We start from the raw sequence: 18,868 nt of genomic DNA, 5'->3' as shown, positions 1-18,868 counted from the left end.
TAGTTAGATCATATGTCTGTCTCTAACCCAGTCTGTTTCAGAAGTAAGATGGTGTGTGCAATCCCAGTATAATAGTCAGAGCTCACTCCTAGAGACCTATCTCTAGGTCTTCCTAAAGGGGAGCAAAATGATGGCTTCAAGGCAGAGGCATAGAATGGATGCCAAAAAAGGCAATTGTGATGTTCACTGCATAGGCCCCACTTACAGATCATGTTGTAGAGACCCTCCATCTGCTTCTTTACTTTTTATCTGATTCTGTGAAGGACAGGGACAGGTGGGCAGCTCATTTTTTCTGCTGCTCTGATCTGCAGATTAAATCCATAGGTTTGGGGGCGCCTGGGTGGCTCAGTTGGTTAAGTGACTGCCTTCGGCTCAGGTCATGATCCTGGAGTTCCGGGATTGAGTCCCACATCCGGCTCCCTGCTCGGCAGGGAGTCTGCTTCTCCCTCTGACCCTCCCCCCTCTCATGTGCTCTCTCTCCGTCTCTCATTGTTGCTCTCTCAAATAAATAAATAAAATCTTAAAAAAAGTAAATAAATCCATAGGTTTGGTCCTGCCTTTGTTTCAAGAATGTTTTCTTCCTTAGAATCTTTGAATATTTTTTCTGTTCAATTTTCTTTGTCAAGTAGTAGTAAGTATGCACATGGTACATGTTATTCAACTTCCTTTATCACTTCTACTGTTTTTAGACTTTTTCTGTGTGTTTTCTGTAGTTCATCCTCCCCATACTAACATTGTTTTCGGAATTGTTGCTTCATGCAGGCCCTCTTGTTTGCAGTTCTGCAATTATTTTGTTTTCTTTAATTTTTTCACTTCAACTCACACTCTTCACACACTTCAACTAAGCAGTTTTAGTTGGTTAGCAGTTTTAGCTCTGGAACCAGACTGCCTGTGTTGGAATCCAGGCTCCTTTGCTAATTGAATTTTTTTAAAGTTTTATTTTTAAGAAATCTCAACACCCATTGTGGGGCTCAAACTTAGAACCCTGAGATCAAGCGTTGCATGCTCTACCAACTGAGCCAGCCAGGCGCCCCTCTACTTAATTGTATTCTTGAGCAAAGTTCCTTAATCTTTTACCTTGCTTTCTTATCTGTAACATGGAGATGTTCATAGTAGCTACTGTTGGGAGATACTCCTCCATGGTCTCTTGCACTTGACATATCTTGTTGTATATCCTAAGAATGTAAGGCCTTGACTGTCCCTTATCTGGGCCATTTCTCAGGGTTCTGTTCACAGTGAGTAGTCTTGAAGAATGAGACAATGTCTCCCTCTGGGACAAAGAGCAGGCATGTTTAATGCTTACTATAAAAGCAGTGGGTTCCCTATGCTCTTTGTTCCTTCCTTGTAATACATTTCACTGCAAGGACAGGCATTCATTTAGGCCATGGTGTGGCCCCCATAAGACTTGGGGGCCAAAAGGGAACTGACAGCAATATCCTCATGTTTGTGCTACTTGCTGTGCAGTGAGTAATAAAGTCCTTTGTCTTTGATTCAGGAGTCTGTGTTTTCTGCAGCATCTATGAAACAGTAACTAACTTATTAGCTTGTGTAAAATGCCAGACTTAGAAGCTATCTTCATATGGTTGTTGTAAAGTTTAAATGAGTTAACACATGTTAATCACTTACAGCATTGCCTCGGACATAGTGAGCATTTACTGAAAGTTAGCCATGAAGGTTTTGTTTAAGTATTTTTGTATTCTCTGCATTGAATTTTTAGGCCTAAATAAAGATAAGGCTCAGAAGATTAAGATTGCTGTACATAACTGTCATATGGGGAAGATGTATATTGTAATTTATTGGTTTTATTTTAGTTTCTTTCTTTTTTTTTTTTTTTTTTAAGATTTATTTATTTGAGGGCGCCTGGGTGGCTCAGTTGGTTAAGCAACTGCCTTCGGCTCAGGTCATGATCCTGGAGTCCCAGGATCGAGTCCCGCATCGGGCTCCCTGCTCAGCAGGGAGTCTGCTTCTCTCTCTGACCTTCCTCTCTCTCATGCTCTCTACCATTCTCTCTCTCTCCTTCTCAATAAATAAATAAAAATCTTTAAAAAAAAGATTTATTTATTTGAGAGAGAGAGTGGGAGCACACATGGAGGAAGGAGAGGGGCACAGGGAGAGGGAGAGAGAGTCCCAAGCAAACTCTGTGCTGAGCGCAGGGCCAGATGCAGGGCTTGATCCTGTGACCCTGAGATCACTACCTGAACTGAAACCAAGAGTTGATTGCTTAACCAGCTGTGCCACCCAGGTGCCCCTAGTTTCTTGTATTAATTGCAAACCATGAATATCCATTAATAACACACTTTAAAAAAGTCATACAGAAAACTAAACAAAATACTTTTATAACTAAATAAAACATCCAGAGAGCAGTTGAATTTTAACAATTACTATTTTAATTAACATCAGTGTATTCTTTGGCTCTTGATAACTGTTGGACTCTTATTCTTAATGTTTTTGTACTGCATTTCTAAAAATCACATTAAAGTTATAACAGTGATGCATATTAGTGAAAATTTATAGAACTATGGATAAGTATAAAGAGACTAAGTTAGCCGTAGAAGTATTAACTCCAAGAGAAAACCAATATTTCACATTTTTGTGTATTTTTTGGTTGCTTACATTTTAAATCTTTACATGGCTGTGTGAAAGTAGTGACTATCTTCATGTTATTAGTGTCAATATTTTAAGTAGTTTAGTGAATAAATATAGGGTGACTGTTTCTAATATAGTGCTAATTCTTCCACTGTACAACACATTTTGGATGTAGTGGATACACTAGATTCAGTAAGATAAAAACAGAATGTAAAATAGAACTGTCAGAATGCAGGCTTATTTTGACCACTGCTGTTCAAAAGAAGGAAAGGGCGTGATTACACAATTTCTTAGATATGTTTTGTTCTGTAGTCTTAGTATAAAGAAAGCATGAAAGGCATCACCATTCTGTGGAGGTAAAGGAAGTTAGGAGAGAGAAAAAATTTTTTATTCTATTTAATGTTTGACTAAAGCACCAGAAGCAGGCATGTTGTTTGGATAAGAAGTAGACAGTGAGTGCTGGTGTTCATTAACATAATTAGTAAATACTAGCCTGTTTAAAATATTTTGTATGTTTTCCTCTGTGCTTTTTGTGATTCTTTATGTATATGTATACAGTAAGATTTGTCTGCTTTCTTGATATTAATTACATCACATGTAATTAATCATTTATTGGGCATCATCCAGATTTTGCTCTGAATGTAAAACAGATACATTGCCTGTTTCTATAGAGTGCATGGTCTGGTAGGGTGTCATCGACACCTTTGCCAGGCTCTTTTCCAAATAATGTTTTTAAATGAATAAAATAAAATACATAAGTTTGCAAAGATAAATGATTATATTGAAATATTGTCAAAATAGTAAAAAGCCAAATTTGTAATTTCATAATGTGTTTTTAAAAATTTATACTTAAATTATAAATCCTAATTTAATTTTAATAATTACCATAATTTTCAAGTAGTGATGAGGGTAAATGATATTGTGGGATATCTGCAAACACTGAATGTGATAAATTACCTGCTTTCTGTTGGTGACAGAGACATAGTTGCTATATCACTCTACTTGTGCATATATTCATAATGAAATGAGTTTTTACGATTCTAAATTTCAAAGGTTAGTAAAAAATTAAAGAATTTTTCCCTCCTAATACCCTAGAACCCCTGATTAAGTAAATACATTTTAAAAAATTTTTTATTTTATTTTTTAATTTTTTGAGTTGGGGGCGGGATAGAGGGAGAAAGCAAATGAATCTCAGGCAGACTCCATGCTGAGCGCAGAGCCTGTTGCCGGGCTTGATCTCAGCGCCCTGAGATCACGACCTGAGCATAAACCACGAGTTGGATGCTTAACTGACTGAGCCACCCAGGTTGCCTCTAAATAAATACATGTTTAAAATTCATTCAAAGATAGGGTGCTTTGAAAGAATGTGTTATGTATCGGCAAGGGAGGCCATACGTAGACTCTGGAATAGTTTTGACATTAACAGTCTGTTCTGTCAGGTCGGTGAGTTTACTGCATATATTTTTAGGATACGTACAGAGAATTACTTAACCTTTGAGGGAAATAATTTCCTAATTGTCCAAAGTCAGAACGTATTATTTCCGTGAAGTTGGCTGGGAGGTAAATGCTCTCTTTACTCAATAATTTTACTCAGCACGGCTTTAAAAATAAACAGAAATACACTGTATTTTCAGTTTTCATTTCATATTCTTCATATTCAACAAATGACTCCTCAGTAACATGGTGCTAGTAAAATATTAACATTTCCCTTCAACGTTAATCTATTCATAAAACGTCTGGGCTCCGTGAGAGACTGCCGGGAGCACGCGGCAGTTAAGTGAGCAGGGGTGAGCATCCCTGTGCCTTGGAAGCCCACTTTGCTTCCTATTAGCTGTGTGATCTCCAGCTTGTTGTTTAACTTCCTGACTTTAGTTTCCTTATCTTGTAAATGAAGTTAATATGTCAGATATTACTGTTCTTTTTTAAAAGAGAAGAATTGAGAGAGAACTATTAGGTGCACACCTCTATTTGTCTCTTCAGTTTTAGCTGGCCTTTAATGCGTTTTTGAAGCCTTTCTTTTCTTTTTTTTTTTTTTAAAGATTTTATTTTATTTCAGAGAGAGAGCATGGGTGGGGGGAGTGGGAGAGGAAGAAGCAGACTCCCCGCTGCGCAGGGAGCCCAGTGTGGGGCTCGATCCCGGGACCCTGGGATCATGACCTGAGCCGAAGGCAGTCGCTTAACCAACTGAGCCACCCAGGCGCCCCTGAAGCCTTTCTGAGCTGTACTCCCACCTCTTCCATTGACTCATCACACCTGTACCTCCATCATGACAAGTGTGCTATCCTATTATTATTTATTATTCACTGTCTCCTGACTAGATGCATTGAGGGCAGAAATCCTGACTCTGTTTTAAAAACTGGCTACTATTTGAATAGAATATATGGAACACAGTAGTTACTCAAAGTTTTGTTTGGTAAAAATCATTCTAAAGTAATGATTTATTAACTTCTCAGCAGAGAGCCAGAAGCTGCCTAAATAAATGTTCTCTTTATTCTTGTTACTTCCCACAATATAATGTAATCACGTGTGATCTGACATCCGGAGTTTGGTATCTTAGTGAGTGATGCCCAACTAGACAGGGAAGTAAATAGATAGTTGAAATATCACGTGTGGATGTGTATGATCAGAATAACAACCACATGCCTACCCATACCATATGCTTAAGGCACTGGGCTGAGTGCTTTACGTGTGTTATCTATTTTGCTCCTAAAGAGAGTTTTATACTAGGTGGTGTTAGCTATCTTTTTTATGATTGAAGAACTGAAATTGAGATGAGCTAACTTGCCAAGGTCACATGGCTTACAAATGCAGCTTCTGGACCATTTGATTCCAAGCCTTTGATTTTAACTAACACCTCAAACTAAACAGCCTTTGCCGTTCATTCACACACAGAAGCAACTATTTGGGACTATAAGTAAGAGTCATGGGAGGAATGGCATTGTTTAGGGGCAGGGGTTGGATCTGATTTTCTGTTGCATCCCCAGAGATTTGCACAGCGCTTAGGCCATGCCACTGAATGCCACTGAATGAAGTACACAGGCCTTCCAGGTTCTCTCAGAACTTCCTTACACATGATTGCGTTTTTTAGTATTGTTACCTCTGCACATATGCCACCTAGTGGTTCAAGATTACACACAGGTAGGGGCTGCTGATAAAATCATCTCTCTGTCATCCCTACGGTCAGTGTGGACTCTTCTGGCGTTAAAACATTTTGTGACCAAGTAGCATTGCCTTTACTTTAGGTCAAGTTCAGAGTAAGGAGAAAGATGCACCGAATATTTTATATCAAAGAAAAATATAACACGGAAAATATTAAAATGTAAAAACTGCCTGCTTACTCCCATTTCATAGTTGTAGACTGTTAGGCATTTGAACGAATAGAATGCCACAAAAGGCAAAAACTCTGCAAAGTAGCCGAGCCTGGGCTATTTTACTGGTTGAATGGCTAGCTTTTGTGGTTTTGGCCCAGGCCCAGAATGGTGTTCAAGAGTGCATTTTTGTTAGTAAACCATGGATAAGCAAGTACTGGCATCAGAACTCTTCCCTCAGTTGTCATTGAGTTTACAGTCATTTCACCAGAGCATTTCTGGTTGGTATCTCTGGTTGGATATTTGGATGACATCATTTTCAACCAGAGCAATCTGTTTCACATTTTGCTGTGAAGACTTGGGCTAGGAGAAGAGAGAGACATAAACATTAGTTTAATTGTCCTGGCTTGACTTAAGACAGATAGTAAGATCTCATTTTTTCTACTAAACAAAGAGTGACAATTAAAAAAGATAGGTTCTGTCATTATGTATAGTTTCACATATTTAGGGATACTTTTTCCTGTTTCTGTTTTGTGGTTGGAATTGCTCCCTAGGAAGCAGTCATAAGATTCCTCTTTATTTCTCCTTATTCCTTAAAAAACAAATGACTAAAACAACAAAATCCAAACCAAAAACCCAGCCCAAACCCGTCAATCCCTAGTGTGTCTTCAGCAGATCCAGGGTAGGATCTTGGGGCAGACCCAGTAATAGCTGGAAGCAAAGGGGAGAACAGGATGGACTCGTGAAGCCTGCCTTACTGTTATCCCCTTTGTGGGTCAGGCCAGTTCCAGATCCCATTAGGAAAAAACCTCCCTCTAGTCAATCTGTTTTTTTGCTCCTCTGAAATGCAAGGAGCCTAATTTCTAAAGGTTGTGTACCTGAATACCTACCAGCCTACCATTAACATTTATGTTTAACTTTGCCATCTCTTTCTGACCTAATTTGAGAGAAGGAGAAGGAGAGAGAGACAGAGCACACAGACATAGAGAGAGACACTGAAACCTACTGGTTTCCCCTTAGTTATAAGCAACAAAAAAGCTCCTAAAAATATGGAAAGTGTTCTGTATTTTCTTTTTGAAGGAGAGCAAAATAAGGAAGTAGTTGGGATTGTGCTACAGTTTGCCCGGAGAAGAATTTTGACGAGAGGCCACACGTGGTAGATCGCAGCATGTACCAGAGAGCAGACAGGCTGCACCCTGTTGGAGGGAATGCAGTTTAGGGGTGGAGGCTAGGAGAGCTAGCCGGCCCTCAGGAGAAAAGTCTCCCAGGGCAATATAATGGCACATGACTCTGGTCCATGTGGCTCAGGCTCTGTGAGCTTCTGAGGTACTCTTGTTATTGCTCCTCTTATCTTGACTCTTACTCTTCCTTATTACCTAATAATAGGAATCATACAAAAAGTATATCCCACGTGTTCAGGGCATCTCTGGGTAGAAATGAAATGCTGCCTTAAAGGCATTTTTATATATGGTATTTTATAGTATTTTGAATATAATAGGCAGAGGGACTCTGTCTAGTGGAACCATGTTACTTTCTGTCTTTGGTTATAAAAGCACGTAGAGGGCAGGCAACACAAAATAACTTTTGGGTCTTTCCACATGCTTTCCCCAGACCTATAGGCTCTGCAAGCATCTGGTCTGCTTTCCAAGTTATTGCAGGTCACAGATCTACCAAATATTTTGATACAGCATAAAAAGGGTCAATTGGTTTCCAAACTCTAGTATCACTGTTCTCATTGCCTGATCACCAACCCACATTTTAAGTGTTTGTTACTGCAGTTCCCCACTCTTGTGTTAATTGGGGCATGGGCTAAAATGCTGTAAACAGAGACCCCAAAATACAACAGTGGCGTAAATAAAACAAACTAATTTTTTTTTTCATGCAGAATTTCTGAAAGTGAGAGGTTCAGGCATCTTTGCTCCCTGTGGTTGTTTATGAACCTAGGCTCCTTTCATCTTGTTCTTCTGTCCTTCGTGAGAGTGTTGTTCTCATCGGCAGCATTGCATCTGGGTTGCTGATGTGTCTGTGTTCCTGTCCATAGGAAAGAGGGAGCATAATTTAGTCTAGGGCAAATCCCTGCCTGTTAGGTGACGTAGAAGTTGCATGGTCACTTTTGGTCATACTGTATTGGTGAGAACTTGCCACAATTAGCTACAAAGAAGGTTGAGAAATAGTAGCTAAGAAGTTATGTGCTCTTTTGAAATTTGGGTGTAAAAGAAATCCTCTGTCCATTTTTCTGTAGGGTAATGTGCCTTGTTCATCTTTCATGATGCAAAGTTCTTTACATACTCTAGATTTGAATGCCTATTTGTGGATACAAATCACATGTATTTTCTTCCAATCTATGATGTACTTTTCATTTTGTTCATGATATCTTTTTATATAGAAATTTAGTATTTTAATGTAGTAAAGTTTGCAAATCTTTTTATAACCCTTTGATACAAATATACTTGATATTTGTAGATTTGATTCCAGGTACTCTCTCAGTTTTGTGGCTAGGGGTAGACAGGACAGACAACATGATAGATAGGCCCAGAAGCACTTGATTTTTGGTCAACTTTACTATTTCAATTTAAGAAAGAACAATGTTTTTTTTTTTTTTTAATTTTATTTATTTGGCGGAGAGACACAGCGAGAGAGGGAACACAAGCAGGGAGAGTGGGAGAGGGAGAAGCAGGCTTCCTGCTGAGCAGGGAGCCAGATCTGGGGCTCGATCCCAGGACCCTGTGATCATGACCTGAGCCGAAGGCAGACGCTTAACGACTGAGCCACCCAGGCGCCCCAGAACAATGTTATTTTATTTTATTTTATTTTTAAGATTTTGCTTATTTATTTGAGAGAGAGAATGAGAGATAGAGCATGAGAGGGGGCAGGGTCAGAGGGAGAAGCAGACTCCCTGCTGAGCAGGAAGCCCGAAGTGGGACTCGATCCTGGGACCCCAGGATCATGACCTGAGCCGAAGGCAGTCACTTAACCAACTGAGCCACCCAGGCGCCCAGAACAATGTTATTTTAAATAGGAGAACCAAAACTGTCTGAAGCATCTGTTTGATGCTTTATTTCATCATTCATTTCATGATTCGACAAGACTTATCATTATTTGTAGTTTTTCTAACTGAACAATTAATAGTTCTCAAAGTTGTTTGTTAAAACACTTACCTAAACTTCATTATGAATTTAGGAGACTTTGATAGTTATAAAAATAGGAAAGTCAGATTGAAGAGCTGATCTGAGAGATGTGAGATCAAATTTGGCGTGGAATTCAGTGTTCAACTGCTGGATATGTCCAGAATGCAGTTAAAGTGTGGTCTCAAACTCAAGAGAGGAGCCAGGCCTGCAGGTGTCAGCTGATGACCAGGAAGTCCAGAGGAGACTGTTGAAACCTGGATAATCATTAAGTTCTTCAAGAAGAAAGAGCAAATAAGGACATCCTGAGGGCTATTCCCGCATTTAGAGGTCAAAAAGAAACCAGATGAAGAGACAGATATTAGGTCATTTAATTTTCGTTAGCAACCATGTGAGATACATGGTAGCGTTTTGGTTTTGCAGGTGAGATGTGGTGAACTTGGGAGATAACTTTATGTAGATTGTATAGACAAAAGCTGGTAGAACTGGTACTCGAGAGCCTTGATGACTCTGAAGCCTGTAGGAATCCATTACATCTCCTGCTTATAGAAGGTGGGAGAGCCTTTCACTGAGGAGGAGGTTGTCCTTGGTTCCAGATGAATTTCTGGGAAGTTGAAAGGCTTGCAAGGAACCCCTGGATTGTGAGTTCTGTTACTGTCGGTCGTGGTGGGGAGAACAGCATTGCAGTGGGAGGATGCCCATTAGGAAGGTAATGGAGTGTGGCCCCTCCAAAGTCCCATTTCATGAATTGTACTGGGAGAAGGAAAGAAAGAGAGGAGGAGTTTGAAGGACTCTAAGTGCTTGGTATTTGTTTCTTTGGTTTGGGGTGGTGGTGCGGAAAGGTCTGAGTAAATTTCGGGTTAGGAAAAAAGGACCGACTGGAGCGTGGAATTGCATCAGGAGCACTGGTGGAGGGACAGCGCCTGTTCATGTCCAGTGATGCAGTCTCCAAGAGTGGATAGTTCGTTTTTATTTAAAGAGACACATGATATTATGGGTGATAGTGTTTGTTAACTTGCCTCCTACGATAGTATGTGTGTTGTTTTTTGGGGTTGGAGTCTTGAGGGTAAATGAAAAAGGCAGTGGAGCCAAGATGTGCTCTTTTCAATTATTTACCTTTAGAATGACTACTAATTAGGCTGTAATGATTGTTTTATTTTTTTTAAAGATTTATTTATTTATTTGAGAAAGCAAAAATGAGAGAGAGAGAGAGCACATGAGAGGGGGGAGGGTTAGAGGGAGAACCAGGCTCCCCGCTGAGCAGGGAGCCCGATGTGGGACTCAATCCCGGCACTCCAGGATCATGACCTGAGCCGAAGGCAGTCGCTTAACCAACTGAGCCACCCAGGCGCCCCTGTAATGATTGTTTTAAATGAATGGTAATTTTATTTATAAATTGTGAAGAACCTTTTTTTAAGTGAGTCACTTTGAAATACATTTTTTCTGTAGATGAACTGCTGTATTCCTACAAATAAGGTTCTTAACAGTTATTACTAAGATGAAACGCCACTGAGTCAGTTGTAAGGTGCATACAAAGAAGTGTGCTATGTTTCAATTATTTCAACGATCATGTTGCAATAGAGAGTAAATGTAAATCACGCCATTACATACAAAAACTCTTCCTGTATTAGTGAAGCGCTGATTACATACATAAACTCTTCCTGTATTAGTGAAGCACTGCCATTGCTCTTTGAATCTTCTTCCCATGCCTTGTATACATTACAGATAAATCCACCAAAGATTGATTTAAATGCGAAAATGACTTTTTTAATCCTCTTGTTCACTATTAAGCAGAAATCAAAGAACAGTCTGCAGAAGAAGATGCTGAAGCAGAAGTGGACAACAGCAAACGGCCGATCCCAGTCCTTCAGCGTTCTGTGTCTGAGGAATCTGCGAGCTCCCTGGTCTCTGTTGGTGTAGAAGCCAAAATCAGGTTAGAGAAGGAATGCAGCTGGGTTGGGGATTAGTGACAGGTGGGGAGCTGCCATAGAATTCAGAGAGTACAAGCTTGGTATGTAAATGTGGATGGGATTTTATTATTTAATAGTTTTAGATTTATGGCTGATGCCTCTTTGTGTTGTTGGGGTAAAGTATGTCTGTGGGCTTAGGTGATTGCAGAACAGACCAGTGGACTAGCATGTTACCTTCCGCAGACCAGAGCAGAGTATCAGCAGCACGCTAGTCCTAGCCGAACAAACAACTCCAAGCTTCAGTGTAAGGATTGATTCTTGACATTGACCTGTAAACTTTATACTCTTTCCTTACTCTTTCTTCATTCTTTAAAAAAAGAAATAGAGGACATTATAACCTATCTGTGTATACTTCAGCTTTGAAGTCTTGGAGTTTTTTAGACCTTATTTGAAAGACATGAATAAAACTATAAAATCATTTATTAGTTGAATACTCCCATCTTCTTGAAATGTTTTCTTTCTTTTGCTTTTGACACCCCTGCCGCCTCATTTTTTGCTGGCTTTTGCAGAGACTCCCTGCTTTTATAATGTTGGGTCCTCAGTGGAGTCTTCAGCATGCACACTTTTATCTCTCCTCCCTCTCTGGGAATGCTCCTTTAGTGTGATGGCTAAGTTCTGTCTGTGTGCTGATGAACCCCGTATTTATATTTCCAGGGCTGACCTTTCTCCGAACTGCAGACTTTCCGTCTGTTTGACATCTCCATTTGGAGGTGTATACTAGATACCTCATCCATACATGGTTTGTTCCCCACTTTGGAAAAGGTTTGAAAATTCTCAAAAGAGTAGGCTGAAAGATAAAACAGTCCCCAACAGACTTTACTCATTAATCCTGCTTCTTTTTCTTCTTTCTTCTTCTTCTTTTAATTTTTTTTTAAAGGTTTTATTTATTTGAGAGAGAGACAGAGCATGAGCAGTGGGGAGGGGCAGAGGGAGAAAGAGAAGCAGACTCCCCGCTGAGCAGGGAGCCCGACGTGAGGCTCCATCCCAGGACCCTGGGAACATGACCTGAGCTGAAGGCAGATGCTTAACCAGCTGAGCCACCCAGGGGTCCCCCCTGCTTTATTTTTCTTAGTAGCACTTGCTATTTCTCAACAGTTCATTTGATTAATTATCAATATCATGTGAGTTGTGTGAAGGCAGTACTTTTTTCTGTTTTCTATTGGATTGATAATTTCTATTGATTATACATTATATTTTGTTTTTTAAGATCGTTTCCCTTAAAAGTCAAACCTCATGTCTCTTTACCCTATTGAGTTTAATTCTGAAAGAATTCAAACTTACCATTCCAATTGGTTTCTTAGTCTTAATAATGTAAGTGCTTTATCATATTTTCATATCTCTTTGCATCTCTCATCTAGCATCTCATGCTATAGTTATTTTTATTTATTTTTAGATTTTTTAATTTATTTGAGAGAGATAGCAACAGAGATAGTGAGAAAGAATACGAGCAGAGAGGAGAGGGAGAAGCAGGCTCCCCACTGAGCAGGGATCCTGATGCAGGACTTGATCCCAGGACCCTGGGATCATGACCTGAGCTGAAGACAGACGCTTAACCCACTGGGCTACCCAGGCACCCTCATGCTGTAGTTATTTTAGATATATTCTTCCTTATTTCTGTTTCCCTTGTCTTGGCCCCCTAACTTCCCCCCCAATTTTAAAAATTGAGGTTTAATTTATATACAGTGAAATTCACCCATTTCGTGAGTTGACCGTTGTATACAGTGACATAACCACTACCACCATGAGATAAAGAACAGCCCATCATACTGAAAAAGCCCCTGAAGCCTGTTTGTTGCCAGCCCTGACTCCAGCTTCCACCCTTGGCAGCTGCTTGTCTTTTTTTTTTTTTTTAAAGATTTTATTTATTTATTTGAGAGATAGAGAGCACATGAGAGGGGGGAGGGTCAGAGGGAGAAGCAGACTCCGTGCTGAGCAGGGAGCCTGATGCGGGACTCGATCCCAGGACTCCAGGATCATGACCTGAGCCGAAGGCAGTCGCTTAACCGAGCCACCCAGGCACCCAGCTGCTTGTCTTCTGTAGGTCCCTGTCGTTTTGCCTTTGCAATAACATAGAAATGGAATTGTAGAGTATGTGTTCTTTTGATTCTGGCCTTTTTTACTTAGCTGATGCCTTTTTTACTCTTTTTCTGGCCTTTTTACTCATCTCTGTTATTGTATGTATCAGTAGTTGCCTCCGTTTTATTGCTGAACACGATTCTATTTTATGGAGGCTCCTACCACAGTTTATCCATTTCCTAGTTCAGGAATATTTGGGTAGTTTCCAGTTTTGGGCAATTATGAATACCATTGGTATAAATATTCACTCACAGGTTTTGGTGTGAACATAGGGTTTTTATTTCACTTAGATAAATACCTAGGCTAGGAGAAAGGTAATTTGAAAAGAAAATGCCAACGTGTCTTCCATGTGTGGCTGTACTGTTTTGCATTCTCATGAATGATGTATGACAGTTGCAATGAGAACATGGATTAAAAGAACTATTTTTTTTCCTTTCGACTTTATTTTTATAAAGTAGACCACATTTAAGTGTGTGTATGTATATGTGTGTCTTTCCGTCTGTTTCAGTGGACAACAGTTTATCATGAAATTGAAAAATGTAAATCGGTAATTAGTTGAGGGACACAATTTGAATTTAAGATAAAAAAATTCCCTAAAAATATTATAGTTTATCACCTGTAATGTAAGACATTATGAAAGTTCATGGAGTAGATAGTACGAGGTTATGGTGCAAACTTCAGTGCCTGAGAAGTAAGGTTTGGGTGCAGCAGCTGTAACTATGTCATGAAGAGAAAATATATCCAAGAGGAGCAGTCCTTTTATTCTCTTTATTATAATTTTTAAATATTTTTTCCCTTTTTATGGTGACAAAAGTATTAAGTAATACTTTAAAACAATGTATTTTTTTAAAGATTTAATTTATTTGAGAGAGTAGAGGGAGAGAGAGAATCTCAAGCCGACTCCCCACTGAGTGCAGAACCCAGTCTCACATGACCCTGAGATCATGACCTGACCCAAAATCAGGAGTCAGACGCTTAACTGAGCTACCCAGATGCACCTAAAACAATATTTTAAAAAATTAACATCAATGCAGAAAAATCCATAATGAATGAAATATAATTTTTTTTAAGCTAAGAAATACTGTTTTTATTCTGGTATTTTTTTGAGTTTTTATTTAAATTCCAGTTTGTTAAAATACAGTGTAATGTGGGGCACCTGGGTGGCTCAATTGCTGGGCGGCTGCCTTTGGTTCAGGTCATGATCCCAGGGTCCTGGGATCGAGCCCCACATCGGGCTCCCTGCTCTGCGGGAAGCCTTCTCCCTCTCCCACTCCCCCTGCTTGTGTTCCTGCTCTCGCTGTGTCTCTCTCTGTCAAATAAATAAAATCTTTTTAAAAGAAATAGTGTAATGTTACTTTCAGGTGTACAGTAATAGTGATTCAACACTTCCACACATCACCCAGTGCTCATCACAACAAGTGCACTCCTTTTTTTTTTAAAAAAAGATTTTATTTATTTTTTGACAGAGACACAGTGAGAGAGGGAACACATGCAGGGGGAGTGGGAGAGGGAGAAGCAGGCTTCCCGCGGAGCAAGGAGCCAGATGCGGGGCTCGACTCCGGGATCATGACCTGAGCCCCTGAGCCGAAGGCAGACGCTTAACGACTGAGCCACCCCGGCGCCCCACAAAAAGTGCACTCCTTAATCCCCATCACCTGTTTCTCCTGTCCTCCCGCCCACCTCCCCTCTCCCAACCAGCAGTGTGTTCTCTGTAGTTAAGAATCTGTTTTTGTTTTGCTGCTGCCCTCGCGCCCCTCCCCCCCGCCATTGTTCTTCTGTTTTGTTTCTTAAATTCCACATATCAGCACAGGGAAAAGAAAAAGTAAAAGAGTGATGCAAAACCAAGAAACAGACTCTTAACTCTAGAGAACAAACTGAGGGTTACACAGGGGAGGTGTGTTTCTGGGGAATGGATGAAATAGGTGATGGGGATTATAAGGAGGGCACTTGTCCTGATGAGCGCCTGGTGTTGTATGGAAGTGAAGAATCACTAGGTTCTGCACCTGAAACTAATTAACTGCACTGTTTGTTAACTAACTGGAATTTAAATAAAAACTTGAATAAAATACTCCATCATAAATAATAATAAAATAAGGGGTGAATGGATAAGATGAGAAAAACAAAATACTGCTAATGGGTAAAGCTGATTGATGGGTTCATGAGCATTTATGAACTATTATTCTACTTTTGTATCTTTGTTCAAAAGTTTCTGTAATAAAAAGTCAAAGATGCATGTGATCTTTAAAAAACAAAAAAGCCCCCAAAACAACAACAGAATTCCATACGAGTGAAATCATACTGTATTTGTCTTTCTCTGACTTATTTCGCTTAGCATAGTAGTCTCTACTCCATCCATGTTGTTGCAGATGGGAAGATTTCATTCTTTGTTATGGCTAATATTCCATTGTGTATAAACTACATCTTATCCATTCATCATTCGACGGACACTTGGGCTGTGTCCATATCGTGGCTATTGTAAATAATGCCGCAGTAAACGTAGGGAGTGCATGTACACATGCACCTTTGAGTTTGTGTTTTTGTATTCTTTGGGTAAATACCCAGGAGTGTGATTGCTGGATCATAGGGTAGTTCTATTTTTTACTTTTTGAGGAACCTCCATACTGTTTTCCACAGTGGCTGCACCAGTTTACATTCCCACCAACAGTGCAAGACGGTTCTCCTTTCAAGGAGCAGTCTTTCAATTCTATTCTTTCTAAGGTCCCTTATTAAGCATCTATTCCATAAGCATATATTGTTTTTGTCTTTTAACTTTTTAATTTTATTGTAGTTAATAGATGTTTAGAATAAATTTACGTTTTCAGAAAAATTGAGCAAATGGTACAGAGTTCCCGTTCCCAGCCTGCCCTCCTTCCCTGAGTTTCCCCTTTATTAGCATTGTGCCTTAGTGTGGTACATTTGTTACAATTGTTACAACTAGTATTGATACATTACTAATAACTAAACACCATAGTTTACATTAGGGTTCATTCTTATATAGTTCTATCAGTCTTGACAAATGCCTAATGTCATACATTTGCCATTACAGTGTATCATGGGAAATAGTTTCACTGCCCTAACATTGCCTGTGCCCTACCTATTTATCCCTTTTCCACTTCTATTGAACTCTTTCACACACACCCCTCATCACTGACTACTTACCCCAGTAAGCCCTTAAATCTACATTTTTATGTCTCTGTGTTCACGTGTGTTTTATATCTGTGTCATGCATAAAGAATGGTCCATCAGGTGCTTCAATAAAACTTTGTCATCACAGGTTTTCCAGCTGGTATGTTGTCCAGTGGCCATTAAACCATTAAACCCTTCCCTCTTTCCCAGCCTCAGCTTTACCTTCTTCATTCTTCTTTATTACTTACACTTTTCTTGAATTAGATTAAAATTGTTTTTCTAAGTACAAGCTGGAATTTTTTGATTTGGTAGGTCTACTTTAAAAAGTCATGCTATGAATTGCTAATGTATAATTGATTATTAAACTTAATTGTTCTTATAGCCTATACATACTCAAGCTTAGCTTGCGCTAATGTCTTAATATTTAATTTTAAAGCACAAGTACCTTTAGTCTGTCACTTTAAAAATAGTTGGATAAAACTACTTTCTCCTGTCTTTCTTACTTTTCATTTCAACCAGTGAACAGCTCTGCGCTTTTTGTTACTGTGGTGAAAAAAGTTCCTTAGGACAAGGAGACTTAAAACAATTTAGAGTAACGCCTGGGTTTATGTTGCCGTGGAAAAGCCAGCCTTCTAGCAAGAAGGACATTGATGACAACAGCAATGGAACCTGTGAGAAAATACAAAACTCAGCACCACGAAAACAAAGAGGACAGAGAAAGTAAGCAATTTTGAATAAATGGTTGGAATGCAGTAAGGCTATCTATAATGTATTTTCATCTCAGTGAATAGACAAATGGGGTTGTTACTGAATCATTTCTCATGTTTTTCAACATTCGTAGGATGCTTTATGCCTCACCATTACCACCATAAAACACTCCATTTCTCAAAATTTCTTGTGTAAAAAAAGTGTGTTATCTTAATTGTATATTAAAATCAGTGTGATCACAAAAGTTAACCTTTAGAAGAAAACTTTAAAGAACATAACAAACCTAGAAGGAGTTTATGGAAAGAAGGTAAAACAGATCAGTGAAGTCTTTCTTTTGTTCCTTTGAATAAGTTTTTGATTGTTTGTAAGAATATAACCTAACAGAATGAGAAAACCAAGATGGTTTTCTCTACCCATGTTCTTTTTTTTTCCTCTACCCATGTTCTTTATTTATCATTTAAGTTATTTTTATGGTTCAGAGGATATTGAGCCTGTCCTATAATCTGTTATAGTACAGGGTTAACTTTCTTTCTAAGTAATTATATGCTCAGAATGCCCTTTCTAAAGTTAAAGAAGAAGCTCTTTTCTTTTTTAATGAAATAATAATTTACTAAGGTATTTGTATAACTATACATGTGTGTCTGTGTTCATCAACATTATAGTTACCTAAAACTTCTCTCTGATAAGTTTAATTTTGGAATTAAAAATTTTTTTTGTATGTTGCTAAGTTTGGTTTAAAGGCTATCTTAATATGTGGATTTGGCTCTGGTAGTTGAGGGAGTAGAAGTTTCTGTAGTCGATGAGAAAGTGTAAAATTAATTTAGCTTGGAAGGCCAACCAGCTCTGCCCCTTGAGGGTGATGATGTAATCCTCCAAGTGCTTATCTGGCTTCTATCCAAATTTAGGTACTAAGGCATTGTTGTGTTGTCCTTATGTGATTGGCTCCTTCTTTTGGACTGCAGCCAGTGCCTTGAAGACCTGAAGTAGGAAATGAAACAATAACAAAGAGAATCTTTTAAAAAAATTTAAGGTGGAACAGCTTAAGGAAGTTTAGAAGTCCTATGTTTAGCATCTTGATGTTTGAAAGTTTGAAAGGCCAGAGCTAGATCATACAGAGGAGCTTTTCCTTTTGGAATCAATTGAGTGCTCACATCCTAATAAAATACATCAAAAGTCTAGCAAACTTGTAATGTCCATCAGTAATTAGCAAATCTAATGGACTGAACCAGCTTATATCTCATATCCTCATGTTCTCCCTTTGAATAATGGCAATTATATAAACACTTATTCTGGGAAATACAGTTGGGCTTTGTTTACTTATTTTATAAGCTGAGTTAATTTTTGGTGAAAACTTTTATGGGCTAAGATAAGTGTGTAAAAAGGATCCTTGGTTTAGTCTTTATATACACTTAGTGTTTACCAGTGTATTAAGTAATGATAACAAGACAGTTAATGGACTTTAGGAGTAAAACACATTTATAAAATTTTGAATTCATTTAGGGGTAGACAATTTAATTTGGTAATGATTTTAAATAGTTACAAAATATATTACTGATGAGTAGAAACCACATAAGCTTGTTTTTGTTTTTAATATGAAGAGGTTTTAAAAAGAATTTTTCTCTCTTGGTGGCATTAAATTGTAAGAATATGTAATTGGAGGTTCTTTTTCTCTTTTGTTTTAGACTTAAATTTTGGGGTATGTGTTTCAGCTGTCTTCTCCTGATGGTCTTTCTTAAGTTGGGCTGCTGTCATCCTTAGGGTTGACATCAGCATCTCACTGATATGGTATATCCGTAAAAACTGATTGCAGAACCTAAAGGTGAAATATGATTAAGCTAGTGGTTAGGAATTGGTTAGTAATAGACTGATCAGTCATTTCATTAGTTTTTATACCCATCTCGCCCTTCAAATACTGGTACAAAGGAAATATCTTAGAACAATACATTAATCTTTATAGATGAACTGTTCG

General features: G+C 38.7%; 1 protein-coding gene across 12 annotated transcripts in view; it reads left to right on the top strand.

Moving 5' to 3' along the window:
- Nucleotides 1-18,868, top strand: part of KMT2C (lysine methyltransferase 2C) — a 271,413-nt gene that overhangs the window by 90,299 nt on the left and 162,246 nt on the right. For 10 of the 12 annotated variants that reach the window (XM_088018221.1, XM_088018228.1, XM_088018220.1 and 7 more), the window contains exons 3-4: nt 10,811-10,952; nt 16,711-16,911. In XM_088018221.1, the coding sequence (XP_087874347.1) occupies nt 10,811-10,952; nt 16,711-16,911 (343 nt within the window). The remainder of the gene's footprint in view (nt 1-10,810; nt 10,953-16,710; nt 16,912-18,868) is intronic. The other 2 variants (XM_088018229.1, XM_088018219.1) reach the window with 1 other exon arrangement.

This window comes from Eumetopias jubatus, unplaced genomic scaffold, assembly GCF_037043125.1.
Source record: "Eumetopias jubatus isolate StellerSeaLion01/CBP00866 unplaced genomic scaffold, mEumJub1_p1.0 scaffold_14, whole genome shotgun sequence".
Taxonomy (NCBI): Eukaryota; Metazoa; Chordata; class Mammalia; order Carnivora; family Otariidae; genus Eumetopias; species Eumetopias jubatus.
This window is presented reverse-complemented; position numbering and strand designations above follow the sequence as displayed.